Below are 18,732 nucleotides of genomic sequence, written 5' to 3' on the forward strand. Positions count from 1 at the left end.
AGTGTCACAGCTTTGATATGGCTTTTTTGCTAGAGGTGATAATTCGGTAATGTGCTCATATCCTGAGCTTTTAGCTACACTTTAAGCAAGAATCCTAAAAGATGGTGGTTTCAAAGACAAGCAAGGCTAGCCTTTAACCACTTCCGGACCGCCCACTGCATATATACTGCCGCAGGGCGGCTCAGCTGCGCAAAATCATGTATAGGTGATAGATTGGACACAGCGGGAGCCAATCAGCGGGTCCGATGGCCGCCGGTCACCCGCGATCCTGCAGGAGAATGACAGAATGGCTGTCTGCCTATGTAAACAAGGCAGACGGCTGTTCTGTCACAGAGGAAGAGTGAGATCTTGTGTTTCAGCTAAGCTAAAACACAGATCTCTTTTCCTCTAGCACATCCAACCCCCACAAGGTTAGAAAGCATTTCCTAGGAGCACATTTAACCCCTTGATCACCCCAAGTGTTAACCCTTTTCCTGCCAGTGTCATTTATACAGTAACAGTGGATTTTTTCTTTTTTTTTTATAGCACAGATCACTGTGTTGGTGTCACTGGTCCCCAAAAAGTTTTGCTTAGTGTCAGATTTGTCCACCACAATGTCGCAGTACCGCTTGTCAGTCTTTTTTTGTTTATGGTGCAAAAAATAAAAACCGCAGAGGTGATCAAATGCCAAGCTCTATTTGTGGGAAAAAAATACATACATTTTTTGTGTACAGCATCGTACGACCGCGCAATTGTCAGTTAAAGCAACGCAGTGCTGTATTGCAAAAAAAGGACTGGTCATTAGGGGGTAAAACCTTGCGGAGCTGAAGTGGTTAAAAAGGATGTAAACTTCTATGCAGACATTTACCTTTAGGTAAGCCTATAATAAAGCTTAATAAATAATAAATATAGGTAGTGAAAATATCTCCTAAACGTGTAAATATAAAAATATTTACATTACATGCAGCCAGTGACAACACTGGCGCATGTGCTCTGAAGGAACGGCCACGGGTGCTGTTCCTTTCCGAGCCCCGTAGCATGAAGCATGGCGCATGCGCGGGAGTGACGTCATTGCGGCTCCGGCCAATCGGATCACACGAACCCAGAAGAAACTCCGGAGAAAGTGACAGCGGTGAGCGGGCACCGCTGGAACAGCTTCCTTCTAAGGTAAGCATTACATAATGAGCTAGTGTGCGATGCATACTAGCTCATTATGCCTTTGTCTTATAGGGGTTTTTTTTTTTTTAAGTTTACCACCCCTCTAAATGGTGGCTGCACCAATCCTACTTTTTGGGCCTAAGTTACACTTTTTCAGCCAAATTGAGAGATTACCTGCTTTATATTTTCTACATGTTCCAATTCACACGTAGTTTAAAAAAAATGTTGCTTACCTTTTAGCATCCCTAAAAATCCTACCCTACTTTCTCCTTCTATGTAATGTTAAGCCCTCCTAACAGGGAAGTTATGTTTACCATAAGTAATCCTGTCTCAATTGTGCTGGCAGATCTTCATTATTAGTTGTAAACTAGATTTGTCTGTGCTAGCAAAGGGTTAAAGGCATAGGTGTTGCATTGTATAGTAGAATTTTCTCAAAATTTACTGCAAAAGTGTTGGTTGCACAGGTTAGATGGGGAAAGCCTATAGTTTTGTGGTTGCAGGGACAGCCTTTGAACATGGTGCTTGCACAGACATATAGAGACAGCCTTTAAGATAGTGGCTTCACTGGCAGGTGATAACAGCCTATCGGATGGTACTTGGACACTAAAATGGATTTGCAATTGTCCTGGTTTCCTATACACCCTTAACATGTGTTATGCTAAATATGTTAGTGCTTAGACACTCTGTATGTACGCTACACTACACACAGACAATTTTTACTTATTTTAGAGTTAAAGAAGTCTCGCTGTAAACGTCTTCTGTTCATCCAGCCCCCCACCCCCCCAGATGAAAAAGTGCATGTAGCACTTTGTGCTGTTTTCATCAGTGCTTTGGATGCTGAGATAGCTTGGTCAACATCACACCCCCTTCTACCGCTGCTGTTTGACCACACTGCTTGGTAGGAGACGAATACATAATTATGAATGACATTGCTTGTGTCTGGCAGTAAGCACACACCAGGGACCAGTACCATTACTACTCGTATAGGAGTCTGTACGAGTCACCTTTTCCCAGTGGAACACATACACATGTTGGCCCGATGTGCACTCACAGCAGCGGGAGGTAACAATTGAGCTCTGCTTGAGCGCCTACAAATCAGACTTCATGGAGGAGTGGAGCAATCAAGCAATAATAACAGACAGTGAGATCTGATTTTCTAGATAATTGGTCAACTTTTCTTTTCAGAAGTAGACATAATGATATCAGCTTATATTCCATGTATCTCCAACAAACCTTTCTATGTTATAACTATCAGACAGGTATAAGAACCTTCCCACAGAAGAGAAGAAGCTGAAGTTTCTGGAACTGCAAAAGGAACTAGTTGATGACTTTAGGATCCGTCTAACACAAGTGATGAAGGAAGAGAGCAGAGCTTTGTTAGATCCTAAATACTGTGCAATTCTCAATGCCGTCAACTACATAGCAGCTGTGCTAGCTGACTGGGCTGACAATGTTGTGAGTACATACATTTATCAGTTTTCAATCAAAACTCCAACTTTTTACAAGTCATTTCTTATGCATAGATTAATGTGGGACTGGGGCACATTTTATATTTAAACCCAAAAACCAAAACAATTATTAAAGTGATTGTAATTTTAATAATAAACATGTTCTACTTACTTGTGTTGTGCAGTGGTTTTGCGCAGAGCAGCCCCCAAACCTCCTCTTCTGGGGTCTTCCAATAGTGCTTCTAGCTCCTCCTCCCTTCAGAGTGCTCCCATAGCAAGCTACTTGTGCAAACTGGATCCTGATCTGGACTGTGTGTGTTTGACACAGTGAGAGACCCCCCCCCCCCCCACTTCCCTCCTCACAGAATTTGATTGACAGCAGTAGGAGCTAATGGATTCCACTACTGCATCTGAGTTCTCTGAGGAGAGAGAGAGCAACTGCTGTCATGCACAGTGCTGGATCGAAATTGGCTGGAGGGAGCTGATCACAGAAGGTTTTTTTACCTTATTGTAGCGATTGTGAGAAAGTGGTTCTAAAGCCTAAAGGTTTTTTACCTAAATGCATTCTATGCATTAAAGTAAAAACACTTCTGTGTCACAGAATTCCCCCCCAAACACACTTTATACTTAACTGAGCCTATTCTCAATCCAGTGCTATGCGTGAGAGCAGCTCACTTCACCCTCTACCTTCTCACTGAGCAGATTTCCTCCCACTGCTTTCAATCAAATCCTGTGACAAGGGAGCGGGGCTGTATCAATAGTTGCCCGCAGAAGTGCCCCCATAGAAAGCAGCTTTCTGTGGGGGCACTCAACAAAAAGGAGGAGCCAGGAGCCCCAGCGGAGTAGCTAAGACGGGGAGGATCAGGGCTGCTCTGTGCGAAAACCATTGCACAGAGCAAATAAGTATAATGAGTTTATTTTATTTTGTTAAAACCAAGCTTTAATATCACTGAGAAGGTAAAAAAAACATTGTGCCTTTACAACCACTTTAAATTGTATCTCACCAATTCTTAGGTAGTTTGTTTGAAATCTTTGCAAAAATTTTAGAACAATAAAAAAACAAAATAAAATCACATGTACAGAAGTATTCACAGCCTTTACCATGACACTGAAAATTGAGCTCAGATGCATCCAGTTTCCACTGATCATCTGTGAGATGTTTCTACAACTTGATTGGTGTGCATCTCTGGTAAATTCAATTGATTGGACATGATTTGGAAAGGTGCACGCCTGTCTATACAAGGTCCCACAGTTAAAGCGGAGTTCCACCCTGGATTTTTTTTTTTTTTTTTAATACCCCCGGGACAGTCAGGGCTAGTACATTCCACAATGGCTAGCCTCTGATCTGTCCCGGGTTGCACTTACCTGTTAGGACAAATACTTACCTTGCAAACGTCTTGTCCAGCGCTGCCATCTCAGATGTGGGCAGCTTGAAGCCAGCGAGATCCCCTTCGGCGTCTTCTTCCGCCTTCTTTGGTCCCACGATGCTCTGCGCCGGCCGTGACGCACTTCCGGGTCACGCGCGTCATCCCTCTACAGCTTCTGGGCATGCCAGAAGCTGTTTAGAAGGGGATGACGCGCGCGACCCGGAACTGACGTCGGGGCCGGTGCAGGCGCAATGATTCCTGGGAGCTATGACGTTCAGCTCCCAGGAATCATTGCAGAGCCAGGAAGTGACGACGGGCCAAGGAAGGAGGAAGAAGGAAGTAAGGTAAGTATTTTTTCTTCGCTACGAGGTAAGTAAAAAAAAAAAAAATATGCGATTATCCATTTCTTTTTCAGGTGACCCGGAGTGAGAAGATGGAGGTAAGTATAAAAATAGGGTGGAACTCCACTTTAACCATGGATGTCAGAGCACAAACCAAGCCATGAAGTCAAAGGAATTGTCTGTAGACCTCCGAGACAGGATTGTATTGATGCACAGATCTGGGGAAGGGTACAGAGAAATTTCTGCAGCATTGAAGGTCCCATTCAGCACAGTGGCCTCCATCTTCTGTAAATGGAAGAAGTTTGGAACCAGAAGGACTCTTCCTAGAGCTGGCCGCCCAGCCAAACTGGGCAATCAGGGGAGAAGGGCCTTGGTCGGGGAGGTGACCAAGAACCCGATGGTCACTGGCAGAACTCCAGCGTTTCTCTGTGGAGAGAGGAGAACCTTCCAGAAGGACCACCATCTCTGCAGCACTCCACCAATCAGGCATGTATGGTAGAGTGGCCAAATGGAAGTCACTCCTCAGTAAAAAGGCACATGACAGCCCCCCTGAAGTTTGCCAAAGGGCACCTGAAGGACTCAGACCATGAAAAACAAAGTTCTCTGGTCTGATGAAACAAAGATTGAACTCTTTGGCTTGGCTCATCACCTGGCCAATACCATCTCCACAATGAAGCATGATGGTGGCAGCATCATGCTGTGGGGATGTTTTTCAGCAGCAGTAACTGGGAGACTAGTCAGGATTGAGGGAAAAAATGAATGCAGCAATGTACAGAGACATCCTTGATGAAAACCTGCTTCAAAGCATTCTGGACCTCAGACTAGGGCGACAGTTTACCTTTCAACAGGACAGCGACTCTAAGTACACAGCCAAGATAACAAAGGAGTGGCTATGGGACAACACTGTGAATGTTCTTGAGTGGCCCTAGAGTCTAAACTTGAACCCAAATGAACATATCCGGAGAGATCTGAAAATCGGCTGTGCACAGATGCTCCTCATCCAACCTGATGGAGCTTGGGAAGTCCTGCAAAGAAGAATGGGAGAAACTGACAAAAAATAGGTGTGCCAAGCTTGTAGCATACTCCAAAAGACTTGAGGCTGTAATTGTTACCAAAGGTGCTTCAACAAAGTATTGAGCAAAGGCTGTGAAAACTTATGTACATGGGATTTTTATTTTTATTTTAATAAATTTGCAAATATTTCAAGCAAACTTTCTTTCACGTTGTCATTATCAGGTATTGTTTGTAGAATTTTGAAGATAATAATGAATTTAATCCATTTTGGAATAAGACTGTAACATAACAAAATGTGGAAAAAGTGAAGCACTGTGAATACTTTCTGGATGCGCACTGTATTTTAACAGACAAAGCAGTCCAGATAAAGTAACAGTTGGAGGGTTAAGACCATTATTTACCTCTGACAGGGTTGCTTACAATGGTCAGCTTTGATTCATTTATTATAAAAAAAAACCTTTATCCAAAAAGGAAAACAAATGCTTATAAAATATTAGCTGGAGATCAGATTCAGTTTGTTAGTCAGGTCCATTTAAATCTGCTAGTCTAAAACTACCCTCTCCCCAGAATGACAATGCTGCTATCCAATGGTGTCTACTTTATTACTACATCCAGAATGTAGACACCCTAAAGCCTTGTACACACCCCCACCAGAACACTCCGGTCAGCAAACCTTTTTCAGTCATGACCCTTTGACATAAGTTCAGCTGGCTTCTATCGGACCGGCTGCCTTGCATAAGGCCTAAACCCGGAAGTGTGATTTTTTTATTTTTTTGGTTGGATTACCAGGGGAAACATAGGGAAAAAAGCCCTTAAAAAAAAAAAAATAACGTGAATGCAATCACCACATCTAAGAATTGGTAAGCTGTAACACATTACATTTATGTTTTTGCTAGGGATGCACCGAAATGAAAATTCTGGGCCGAAACCGAAAATGCAGGATGCCCTTGGCCGAAAACCGAAACCGAAATGACTTTTTCCCCCCAAATAATTTTAAAATAGATAGAAGAGGGGCATACACCAGAAACAGGCAGCGACGTACACCTGTCGCTGCCACCCTGTCACAGTATATGTACTGTGACGGGTTGGCAAGTGGTTAATTTAATTACCAATGATATTTGTATTATGCAGCATGAGGGCGTTAATGTATTGCCACTGCTGGTCACTGATGCATTAGTGACCAACCAGTGGCAGTTAATTAACCCCTTTGTGCTGCATTAGTGCAACCAGTATCAGTGTTAACACTGGTTGCACTGATACTGGTTGCACTAATGCAGCACAAAGGGGTTAATTAACTGCCACTGGTCGGTCACTAATGCATCAGTGACCAGCAGTGGCAATACATTAACCCCCTCATGCTGCATAATACTAGATACCATTGGTAAGCTTGCCTCAGCTCCCCCCCCCCCCCCCTGCCTCAGCGTCCCTCTCAGCAGTACACCCCCCACCCCCCTGCCTCAGCGTCCCTCTCGGCAGTACACCCTCCCCTGCCTCAGCGTCCCTCCCCATCCCAAGGATCCAATCTCCTAACTCTGCTCCTCCGATGTCCTTCCTCTCAAAGACGTGCCTCTGGCCGGCGGCCCGCCTCCCGGTGATGTCACTACTACTAAGTTCTGTGCATGAATGAACTAACACACCGGGCGGGCGAGCGGCCGCTAATAGCTAAAACTATGTGAGCGCTTCACTTCCCTGTCAGAGGAGATACCCGCCTGACAGGGAAGTGAAGCGCTCACATAGTTTTAGCTATTAGCGGCCGCTCGCCCGCCCGCCCGGTGTGTTAGTTCATTCATGCACAGATCGTAGTAGTAGTGACATCACCGGGAGGCGGGTCTTTTGAAACCTGCGCTGCACCCGCGGCGGCCATCTTTAATATCGGCATCTTTAACCCATTTTCTGCCGAAATGGAATAAGCCCATTTTCGGCCGAAAATTTCGGTTGCCGAAATTTCGGTGCATCCCTAGTTTTTGCATTTAATGCTGCTTTAAATCGAATCCAGACCTATGTAAAGACCATGTATACAATGGGGCTGTTTTGTCAATAGTGGGGTAAAAAACAATGGGCAGCAAATAAACTGTTACATAGAGCGACCAGTGAAATTATTTGTTTTTATTTGAAAAATGAAATCCATGTGTTTGCTGTGGACATCTGCTTCAGTGCTGAGAAATTAGCCCTACTAAAGCAAAATGTCGGTGTAACCTTGTTGTATTTTTTTACTCATATTCTAATTCTCTTACATAGCATCCTTGTTTGCAGTTTTTCTTACAGCTTCAGCAGGCTGCTCTGGAGGTTTGCACTGACATTCATTCTAGCAGTAAGCTTCAGCTCGGACAGCTGGCTTCGATGGAAATATCTGTCTTTGATGATATGATTAACCTACTGGAGAGACTGAAAAATGACATGTTAAGTCGTCAGGTAGAGCATGTGTTCAGAGAAGTAAAAGAAGCAGCAAAGATGTACAAGAAAGAAAGGTACGTCTGTACAGATAGCAGCTATGTTGGTTGTATATCAAACTTGTTTTTTATTACAGTGATCACATAAAGTACTCACATTTCCACTGAAATGTAGGATGCAAGACTTGTACAAACAGAATGTGAAGTCAATAAATTCCCGCACCTAAAGGACATGTAATGTAAAAATACACTCTTCTCACATCAAAATTAAGTGGTCCAGTGATTTATTGCATGACGTGAAATCTAAGAGGACGACCACTATATACTTTGCTTACTCCATAGTGTCCCTCTCACTATGAGATCTGCACTTTAGAGCACACATCTCCCAGTATCCATGCCACCACTGACATCTGCATACAAGTGCACACATTTTACCCCCCCCCCACCTATGCATGTCAGCCCCAACCAGTGTCTATGCTATCCGTGAGATCTGAACTCAAGGACATAACTCCTACTGCTCAGTATCTATGCTACTATTGAGGTCTGCGCTCCAGGGACCACACCTCACAGTATGAGACATACTGCAGATCAGTGCAAACACTTCAGTCCCCTCCCCACTATGCATGTCAATATTCACCAGCATTCATGTTACCAGTGAGGTCTGCAATCAATACATACTCCGCAGTACCATGCATCCATGTTACTATTGAGAACTGAAAGGTGTTGTACAGTCCAGAAGGTTTTTTTATCCTAATGCTTTCTTTGCATTAAGATAAAAAGTCTTCTGTTTGCAGCAGCTCCCTTCAGTCCCCCTAATACCTACCTGAGCCCATCTCTATCCAGCGATGTTGCAGGAGTGCCCGAGACTCATCCTCCTCATTGGCTGAAACAGCAGCGCGGTGGCATTGGCTCCCGCTGCTGTCAATCAACTTCAGTGAGCCAATGAAGAGTGAGAGGGGGGCAGGGCCAGGCTGCAGCTTCATGTCTGAATGGACACAGGGAGCTGTGGCTCAGCTCAGGTGCCTGTAGGGACACTCAACAGGAGGGAGGGGCGTGAAGCACTGAAGAGGGACCCAAGAAGAGGAGGATCTGAGCTGCTCTGGGCAAAACCACTGCACAGGGCAGGTACAGTATCTTACAAATTGAGTACCCCCCCCCCTCACATTTTTCTAAATATTTTATTATATCTTTTCATGTGACAACACTGAAGAAATGACACTTTGCTACAATGTAAAGTAGTGAGTGTACAGCTTGTATAACAGTGTAAATTTGCTGTCCCCTCAAAATAACTCAACACACAGCCATTAATGTCTAAACTGCTGGCAACAAAAGTGAGTACATCCCTAAGTGAAAATTACAAATTGAGCCCAAAGTGTCAATTTTTTGTGTGGCCACCATTATTTTTCAGCACTGCCCTAACCTTCTTTGGCATGAAGGTTACCAGAGCTTCACAGGTTGCCACTGGAGTCCTCTTCCACTCCTCCATGACGACATCACGGAGCTGGTGGATGTTGGATACCTTGCGCCCCTCCACCTTCTGTTTTGAGGATGCCCCACACATTCTCAATAGTGTTTAGGTCTGGAGGTTTAGGTCTGGAGACATGTTTGGCCAGTCCATCACCTTTACCCTTAGCTTCTTTAGCAAGGCAGTGGTCGTCTTGGAGGTGTGTTTGGGGTTATTATCATGTTGGAATACTGCCCTGCGGCCCAGTCTCCGAAGAGAGGGGATCATGCTCTGCTTCAGTATGTCACAGTACATGTTGGCATTCATGGTTCCCTCAATGAACTGTAGCTCCCCAGTGTCGGCAGCACTCATGCAGCCCCAGACCATGGCACTCCCACTACCATGCTTGACTGTAGGCAAGACAAACTTGTCTTTGTACTCCTCATCTGGTTGCTTCCACACACGCTTGACACCATCTGATCCAAATAAGTTTATCTTGGTCTTATCAGACCACAGGACATGGTTCCAGTAATCCATGTCCTTAGTCTGCTTGTCTTCAGCAAACTGTTTGCGGGCTTTCTTGTGCATCATCTTTAGAAAAGATTTTCTTCTGGGACGACAGCCATTCAGACCAATTTGATGCAGTGTGCCGCGTATGGTCTGAGCACTGATAGGCTGAACCCCCACCCCTTCATCCTCTGCAGCAATGCTGGCAGCACTCATACATCTATTTCCCAAAGACAACCTCTAGATATGACGCTGAGCATGTGCACTCAGCTTCTTTGGTCCACCATGGCGAGGCCTGTTCTGAGTGGAACCTGTCCGGTTAAATCGCTGTATGGTCTTGGCCACCCTGCTGCAGCTCAGTTTAGAGTCTTGGCAATCTTCTTATAGCCTAGGTCATCTTTATGTAGAGCAACAATTCTTTTTTTCAGATCCTCAGAGTTCTTTGCCATGAGGTGCCATGTTGAACTTAAAGTGACCAGTATGAGAGAGTGAGAGCAATAACACCAAATTTAACACACCTGCTCCTCATTCACACCTGAGACCTTTTAACACTACAGAGTCACATGACACCAGGGAAGGTAATGGCTAATTTGGCCCCAATTTGGACATTTTCACTTAGGGGTGTACTCACTTTTGTTGCCAGCACTGTAGACATTACTGGCTGTGTGTTGGGTTATTTTGAAGGGACAGCAAATTTACACTGTTATACAAGCTGTACACTCACTACTTTACATTGTAGCAAAGTGTAATTTCTTCTGTGTTGTCACATGAAAAGATATAATAAAATATTTACAAAAATGTGAGGGGTGTACTCACTTTTGTGAGGTACTGTAATATGTTTGTAAAGTCTCATTTTTTTTTTTTAAAGTTAAAAATAATCACTTTAACTCGGAAACATACCATTGCTGCCAAGTAACCTTGCTAAGATTAAAATCTGCACTTTAGCACATATACTTTATTGTTCAGTATCCATGCCACCAGTGAGATCTGTACCCTCACTCCCCAGCATCATTGCCCCCCAAATTTACATACAATGTTTTATACCTCTGTATTAGTCACAGTGCCTCACACCACTGAATTACACACAGTGTCTCAACCTCTGCAGTTAACAATCCCCAACTGCTGCCTTTTTACTAGGACATGATTATCATTTGACACTCACTCTCAGCATTGCAGGAGTGAAAAACAACTATTTTTGTATCCTAGCAACAAGGCAGGATGTGGGAATTGCTTACTTTGAGTTTTTTTGGCCAGGATTCTTTAGACTTACAAATTTTGCAGAGCAAGGATCTACAGTGCCTTGAAAAAGTATTCACCCTCCTTGGCATTGTTCGTGTTTTGTTTCCTCACAACCTGGAATTTACTTGGATTGTTTGAGGATTTGCATCATTTAATTTACAGAACATGCCCACAACTTTGAAGATGATATATATATATATATATTTTTTTATTGTGAAGCAAATAACAAATAGGACAAAATAACAGAAAAAGTCAATGTGCATAACTATTCACCCCCCTAAAGTCAATACACCTTTTTCGGCAATCACAGCTCCAAGTCGCTTTGGATAAGTCTCTATAGGCTTGCCCACATCTTACCACTGGGATTTTTGCCCATTCCTCCTTGCAAAACTGCTCCAGCTCCTTCAAGTTGGATGGTTTGCGCTTGTACAGCAATCTTTAAGTCTGACCACAGATTTTCTATTGGATTGAGGTCTGGGCTTTGACTAGGCCATTCCAACACATTTACATGTTTCCCCTTAAACCACTCAAGTGTTGATTTAGCGGTGTGTTTGGGGGTCATTGTCCTGCTGGAAGGTGACCCTCCGTCCTAGCCTCAAATCACACACAGAGTGGTACAGGTTTTGCTCAAGAATATCCCTGTATTTAGCTCCATCCATCTTTCCCTCAACTCTGACCAGTTTTGTACTGCCTCTCTGTTTAATGCCCTCCTTGTCTGGTCTGTGAGTTTTGGTGGGCGGCCGTCTCTTGGCAGGTTTGCTGTTGTGCCATGTTCTTTCCATTTGGTTATGATAGATTTGATGGTGCTCCTGGGGATCATCAAAGATTTGGATATTTTTTTGTAACCTAACCCTGACTTGTACTTCTCAACAACATTGTCCTGTACTTGTTTGGAGAGTTCCTTGGTCTTCATGGCAGTGTTTGGTTAGTGGTGCCTCTTGCTTAGGTGCTGCAGCCTCTGGGGTCTTTCAAAAAAGGTGTGTATATGTAATGACAGATCATGTGACACTTAGATAGCACACAGGTGAACATCATTTCACTAATTATGTGACTTCTGCAGGTAATTGGTTGCACCAGAGCTTTTTATGGGCTTCATAACAAAGGGGGTGAATACATACTCACATGCCAATTTTCTGTTTTCTATTTCTAAAAAATAGTTTTATGTATATATTTTTCTCATTTCACTTCACCAACTTAGACTATTGTGTTCTGATCTATCACATAAAATTCAGATTAACAAAACATTGAACTTAAGGCTGTAATGTAACAAAATTAAGAGGGTGAATACTTTTGCAAGGCACTGTAGCTAGGAAATCTATTCAGTGTATTTCCAATCAGGTAGATCCTTGTACTTCATAGTTCTTGGTAAAGTTTAAAGGAGGTTGCACGGGGGGCGTGGCCAAGCAAGGCATGTGAGCGGACGCGCATCACGGAGCTCCCGCTGTTACCCTGCTCATTGATCCTTCCTCCGGTATCCACCTTACCTTTAACCGGCACCGACGTCTTCCTCTCCTCCTGGGGAATCCACCGGTATCCTCTACGCCTCGATCCGCACGATGCTCACCCGGAATAACCGCGAGGTCCCTGCCGGCATGGAAATCCAACATGGCGCCGCGGCCTCCACGCCGAAGGGGACGCCGCGCGCCACGGACAAGGGCAAGGATCCTGGGGGTAAGTCTGGCAAACCCCGCAAGGACGGCACCAAGGACATGTTTTATTATGCCCAGAAGCTCACGTTTGCCCAGGCCGCGGGCCCGCAGGATGGTGGCAAGGGGGGAGCGGCTTTGGTTCCGGAGCCCGGCCTGGAAGCGGATCCCTCACCTAGTCTGCCTGGTACGGATGCCCCTGCTAACATGGACCTGGGGGTGAACGGGGAGGTGGTGGATGGTGATTCTCAGCCCACCCTGGGCCAAATACTTTCAGCGGTGCAGCTGTGCACGGCCTCTGTTGGCAAAGTGGAGGAGAAGCTGGGGGGGCTCACAGAGGAGGTCTCCCTGCTCCGGCATGACCTTCAGAAAATGCGGGAGCGGACCACTGCGGTGGAGGGTCGCATAAGCGAGGTTGAGGACAGGCTACCCTCCATTATCACGGAGACTCGGGCTACTGCATCCCTGGCCAGGGCGGTACAGGATAAAACTGATGATATTGAGAACCGGCTGAGGCGTAACAACATCAGGATTGTGGGGCTCCCAGAGAAAGCGGAGGGCAGGGACCCCACAGAGTTTGTGGAACAGTGGCTGCTGGAGATCTTTGGCAGGGATGCCTTCTCACCCTTGTTTGCTGTTGAGCGTGCCCACCGCACCCCTTCCCGGGCCATCCCGGGCAATGCACCACGTCCTATGCTGGCGCGTCTCCTGCACTACCGTGACCGTGAGAAGGCCCTTAGGCTGGCCAGGGAGAAAGCCGTCATTAAGTTTAATGGGGTCCGGGTGTCTCTGTACCCGGACTTTTCGGCGGAGGTGCAGAAGAAACGTGCTAAATTCCATGAAGTCAAACAACGCCTGCAGAAGGTCCACCTGCCCTATGCGATGCTGTACCCCGCTCGGCTGCGAGTAACTGCTGGCGGGCAAGCTCACTTTTTTCAGACCGCGGATGAAGCTGCAGAATTGCTGGATGTCAATGAGCCGTCTCTGCGGGCTCGACAGCGTGAGGGAGCGGATCCTTGAGGTTACCTTGACTGTTGGGGTGCTCTCCTACTACCTACCTGTTGGAAGGGACTCTATTTGCCTTACCGGAGGCCTTTTATCGTTAGCCTGTTATGGCTGGATGGCTCTATGTTTCCTGTGATGGTGAAGTATGCCAAAGTTATGCGATGTTTACTGTTTTCCCGGCTGGAGTGTGTGTGCACGTTGCCTACTCCTCGGATGTCTCCTGTGCCATGTTGGCACCGTTTTGTTTTTTACCTTCTCTGTTTTTTTCTCTGGACCCAGATGTCTGAACTCTGGGACACGTTTCTATTTTTATATCACACACAGGCTTCGCTTTTTGTTTTGCTGCTGGCGTCTACTGGAGGAGGACTGCTTCCCGTCTGCTGTGGGGCCCGTGCGGCTGAGTCCTGCTGCACCCATGTTTAATACCCTTTCTTTTTCTATTTTTTTCTCTTGTACTCCTTACCCTGACTGTAATTATGCACTCTATGGAATATGTCTAGTGTACCTTTAGTGTCCTGGAATGTTCGGGGCTTGGGAGATCCCCTCAAGCGGGCTATGGTGAGCTCTGTTCTGCGCAAGTATCACCCAGCGATTGTTGGCCTGCAGGAGACGCATCTCACTGTGGACACGGTTAGCTGTGTGCGGTATGCTTGGGCCCAACAGATCTACCATTCTACCCATACCTCCTTCTCTAGGGGGGTCTGTATTCTGATTCATCGATCAGTGGACTATCGGGAAATTACTAAACTGTGTGACTCGGAGGGTAGATTTGTATTCTTGTACTGTACTATATATTCACGTGCTTGTGTAATTGCCATGGTGTATGTCCCGCCTCCCTTTTCGCTTCACGTGTTGAGGGAGCTGGTGAGGTTCACTTTGGACAAGCCCCGAGCGCTGCTATTTGTGCTGGGGGATTTTAATGGGGTGCTAGATCCTGCAAGGGATAGACACCCACCTCCCGGTGTAGGGCCGGGCACCCGGGGTACCCCGTTGGCCCGTTTTTTGGGAGAGATGTCCTGGATAGATCTGTGGCGGGTCCGGCACCCTGCTGCTACACAATTTTCCTGCTACTCTAAAACGCATGGGTCATTGTCCCGCATTGACCTCTGCTTGGGTACCCCTTTTTCCTTAGCAGCGGTGTCTAAAATTCAATATGCCCCCAGGGGTATTTCTGACCACTCTCCCCTGATCTGTTGGCTGGAGTTGAGGCCTCAATCGTCCCTATCACGGGTCCCTTGGCGCCTCAATGCCTCCTGGTTGAAACTCTTTCCCCCTGATAGTGATTTGCCTAGAGCTATGTCCCGATTCTTTTTGGATGATGACCTTTATCCTGATAGGCTGGTTCAATGGGATGCTTTTAAATGCTATCTTAGGGGGGTGTTCATTGATGTGATTAACCAGGTTAAATCTTCTACTAGGGAATGGGAGGCTCACTTGACTGCACATGTGAGGGAGCGAGAGGAGGAGTATATTGGCCAACCCACTGAAGCGTCTCGGGCGGCTTGGTTGTCTGCCCAGGATGCCCTGACTAGTTTTATCTCGCATAGAGCGGAACGCAAACGGTTTTTCTCTAAGGTTACATTTTATGAAGAGGGGGAGCAGACTGGCCGCCTTCTGGCAAAACTTGTTAATGTCCACCCTGCAGTTCCTGCTATAGGGGCCCTTAAATTGCCCTCGGGCACCCTGGTTAATTCTCCGGAGCAGGTTATGGAGGAGCTGGTCCGCTTCTATACTGAGCTCTATGCCTCTAGGGCGTCCTATACTGCTCTGGAATTGATGGACTACCTCCAGGGAGTAGATCTCCCCGTTTTATCTGCAGCGCATAAGCGCCAATTGGATGCCCCTCTTACCCTGGAGGAGCTTCGGGAGGCTGCCAGCTCTTTTCCCACCTTTAAGGCCCCGGGGGATGACGGATTGCCCATGGAGGTATACCAGTCCTTCCCTGACACATTGCTACCACGACTGTTGCGGGTCTTTAATGAGGCTCTGCGCGGTGGTCGCCTACCCTCGTTCATGTCTGGGGCCAGTATTACCTTAATTTTGAAGCCTGACAAGCCCCCGATAGATCCTGGTTCTTATAGACCGATATCCTTGCTACAATCTGATGTCAAGATTCTGGCCAAGGTGCTCGCTCGGCGCTTGAATCTAGTGGTGGCTACCATTGTTCATGATGATCAGGCGGGATTTATGCCCAACAAGTCTACAGCTGTCAATCTCCGCAGGCTTTATGTGAACATGCAGAGTAGAGCGGACAATGTGGGCTCCAGGGCCCTCTTGTCCCTAGATGCTAACAAGGCCTTCGACAGTGTCGAGTGGGGGTACCTCTGGGCGGTGTTAGAGAAATTTGGTTTTGGCCCCACGTTTGTGGCATGGGTTCGCCTTCTTTACCAGGCCCCGCGTGCGGTTATAAGGGAGGGGGGCAGGCAATCGGCACCGTTTCTCCTGGAGAGGGGGACTAGGCAGGGATGTCCTCTGTCCCCTTTGCTGTTTGCTCTGGCCATAGAGCCCCTGGCAGCGAGGATTCGGGCCAGTGCCTCGGTGGTGGGCTTTCGGTATGGGACACTGCAGGAAAAGATACTTTTGTATGCCGATGATATGTTATTGCTCCTGGGTGACACAGGTCCATCCCTACGGGCAGTGATGCGCATAATTACGGAATTTGGAGGCTTCTCGGGGCTGACCATCAACTGGTCCAAGTCGGCTTTGTTGCCGCTGGACCGGGGGGTGGATCCCCAGTTGTCTGATTTTTGCCCGGTGCAGATAGTGCAACAGTTCAAATATTTGGGGGTGGTGATTTCCGCTGTCATTACCGACTATTGTCGCCTGAACCTCTTCCCACTTTTGACGAGGTTCAGGGACAAGGTGGCCGTCTGGTCCAAACTTTGGCTTTCAGTGGCGGGTAGGGCTAATTTGGTAAAGATGATCTTTATGCCCCAACTTTTATATTTCCTACATAATTCCCCGGTGGTCATCCCTCTGAGGTTGTTCCGTCTGGTGAACTCCATCTTCCGCTCCCTGTTGTGGAGGTCCGGGGTTGCCAGGATACGCCTTGAACAACTGTACAGGCCCAAGGATAGGGGAGGCTTGGCCTTCCCGAACCCTTGGATCTATTATTTGGCGGCGCAGCTGCAACACTTGGTGAAGGCCCTTTGTGGGGAGGACCGGGAGACTGGGGACTCTACGGTTCAGGTTATACTCCATGAGGTGGCGGCACGCGGGGTCCCGGAGGCATTAGAATCGCAGCTCTTCCTGAAGTCTAACAAATTGTTTCCTACTTATAGATTGATACATAAAATCTGGTCGAAGGCGAAACAGTTACAGGGGGTTACCGGTTTTACCGAATATAGTTTACTATGGGATAATCTGACGTATCCGGAGTTGGCCGGGCTGCCGTGTGCGGCGACTTGGCGAGCTCGGGGAATTACTCACCTTAAGCAGGTGTTCCTCCAGGGACGCTTGCTAGACTTTGCCCAGCTTAGTGCAGCCTACACCCTACCTCCGACTATGCAGTTTTCATATTTACAGCTGCGGCATGCAGTCCGGGCCCAGCCCTCCTTGCTGAGCCCGGAACTGTCCCCAACACCAGTTTTTTCTATGATGAGGCGCTGTGCTACAACCAAGGGATTTATTTCGGAATGCTACTCTATGTTGTTAACAGCTTACCTGGAAAAAATTCCTAACCCTGCTAAATCTCGCTGGGAGGCGGATGTAGGGGTTCTCAGTGATGATCAGTGGGACGAGGCCTTAGAGTCGGTGCGTACGTGCTCCCTGGGAGTCGCGCAGCGACTCTCTCAACTTTACATACTCCTCCGGGTCCATCGCACCCCCCTCCGCCTTTACAGGATGGGTCTTAGAGCTGACTCCTTGTGCACCAGGTGTAGTAGAGATTGTGGAGACCTCATTCACCTTCTGTGGCGCTGCCCCAAGCTCCACAGGTATTGGACGGCGGTGGTCCAGACTGTTAATGCTGCTTTTTCCCTCTCTGTGCCGGTTGATCCGAAGCCGTGCCTCCTTGGCATGGTGGAGGACTACTCGCCTGATGTCAACGTGCGTTTGGCGTTGTCGAGGTCCTTTTTTCAGGCCCGGAAGCTTATTTTGCAGCACTGGACGTCCCCGTCCCCTCCCTCGCTGGAGATGTGGGTGAAGGCAATGGGCGCTACCCTACGGTATGAACGCCTAATTTATCAACACAGAGGTGTCCCCCTAAGATATGAAAAAATATGGGCTGGGTGGCTGGCGCAGCCAGGCCTGGCACCAGCTGATCTTATTATGGATCGCTTACTCCAATAGCTCCCTGTCTGTTCTGTCTGCTGGTTATGGAGCAGGTCCTTGATGTGTGCTCGTGTTACCATGCTTGGGTATGTAGATGTCCTTACTTTACTGGGAATGCACTTTCTTGAAGATGCCATGTATTTGTTGGTTCATGCCTATACTCTCTTTGTAAGGGAGTCTTGTTGAATTGAAGCCTGTGAACTTTCAATTGTGTTCAATAAACTTTGTCTTTGATTTAAAAAAAAAAAAAAGGAGGTTGCACACTTCTACTGTGGTGTGTGTGTGTGTGTGTGTGTGTGTGTGTGTGTGTTCATCTCTAAATCCTGCTTAGTAATCAAAAATATTTTTAAAAAATTCCAGTCAATATTTCATATGGCCTTTTCCAAATGTAATGAATTCATTGGAATTGTGAGGCACTCATCTGTTCTGTCTATTCCAGGTGGCTTTCACTGCCTTCACAATCGGAACAAGCTGTGATGTCACTTTCTAGCACAGCCTGTCCTATGCTGCTAGCACTTAGAGACCGTCTCCTACTACTGGAGCAACAGCTTTGTCACACTTTGTTTAAAACTGTCTGGCAGATGCTTGCAGAAAAGCTGGATTCGTTCATATATCAAGATGTAAGTAAACAAGCTTTTGGGTGCATTTAAAACAGAACTTCACTCATAACAACTTAATGTTCTTTAGCAATGAACATACATTCTACATTAATAAATATGCCAGCAAAATTAGTGTGTGCTGTAAATTGCCTCCAGCACAGTCTGTTCTTGCTGGAGGCTGCCATTTTGCTGGAAGCCAGAGCAGTCACTTTCCTATTGAGAACTCTCTCCCCACCTTGGTCGCAAAAATTATAGGTCACTTTCTGCAATTCTGTGTGCAGCCAATTCTGTGTATATTTTCAGCCTTGACTGCATGTCTTGGC

At 46.7% G+C, this 18,732-nt stretch overlaps 1 protein-coding gene across 1 annotated transcript in view; it reads left to right on the forward strand.

The window, feature by feature from the left end:
* RINT1 (RAD50 interactor 1) overlaps positions 1-18,732 on the forward strand; it is an 80,083-nt gene that overhangs the window by 28,026 nt on the left and 33,325 nt on the right. The window contains exons 10-12 of the mRNA XM_082252754.1: positions 2,393-2,592; positions 7,561-7,775; positions 18,250-18,430. Coding sequence (XP_082108880.1) covers positions 2,393-2,592; positions 7,561-7,775; positions 18,250-18,430 — 596 coding nt within the window. The remainder of the gene's footprint in view (positions 1-2,392; positions 2,593-7,560; positions 7,776-18,249; positions 18,431-18,732) is intronic.

The sequence above is a fragment of the Pelophylax lessonae genome (assembly GCF_965119305.1).
Source record: "Pelophylax lessonae genome assembly, chromosome: 4".
Taxonomy (NCBI): domain Eukaryota; kingdom Metazoa; phylum Chordata; class Amphibia; order Anura; family Ranidae; genus Pelophylax; species Pelophylax lessonae.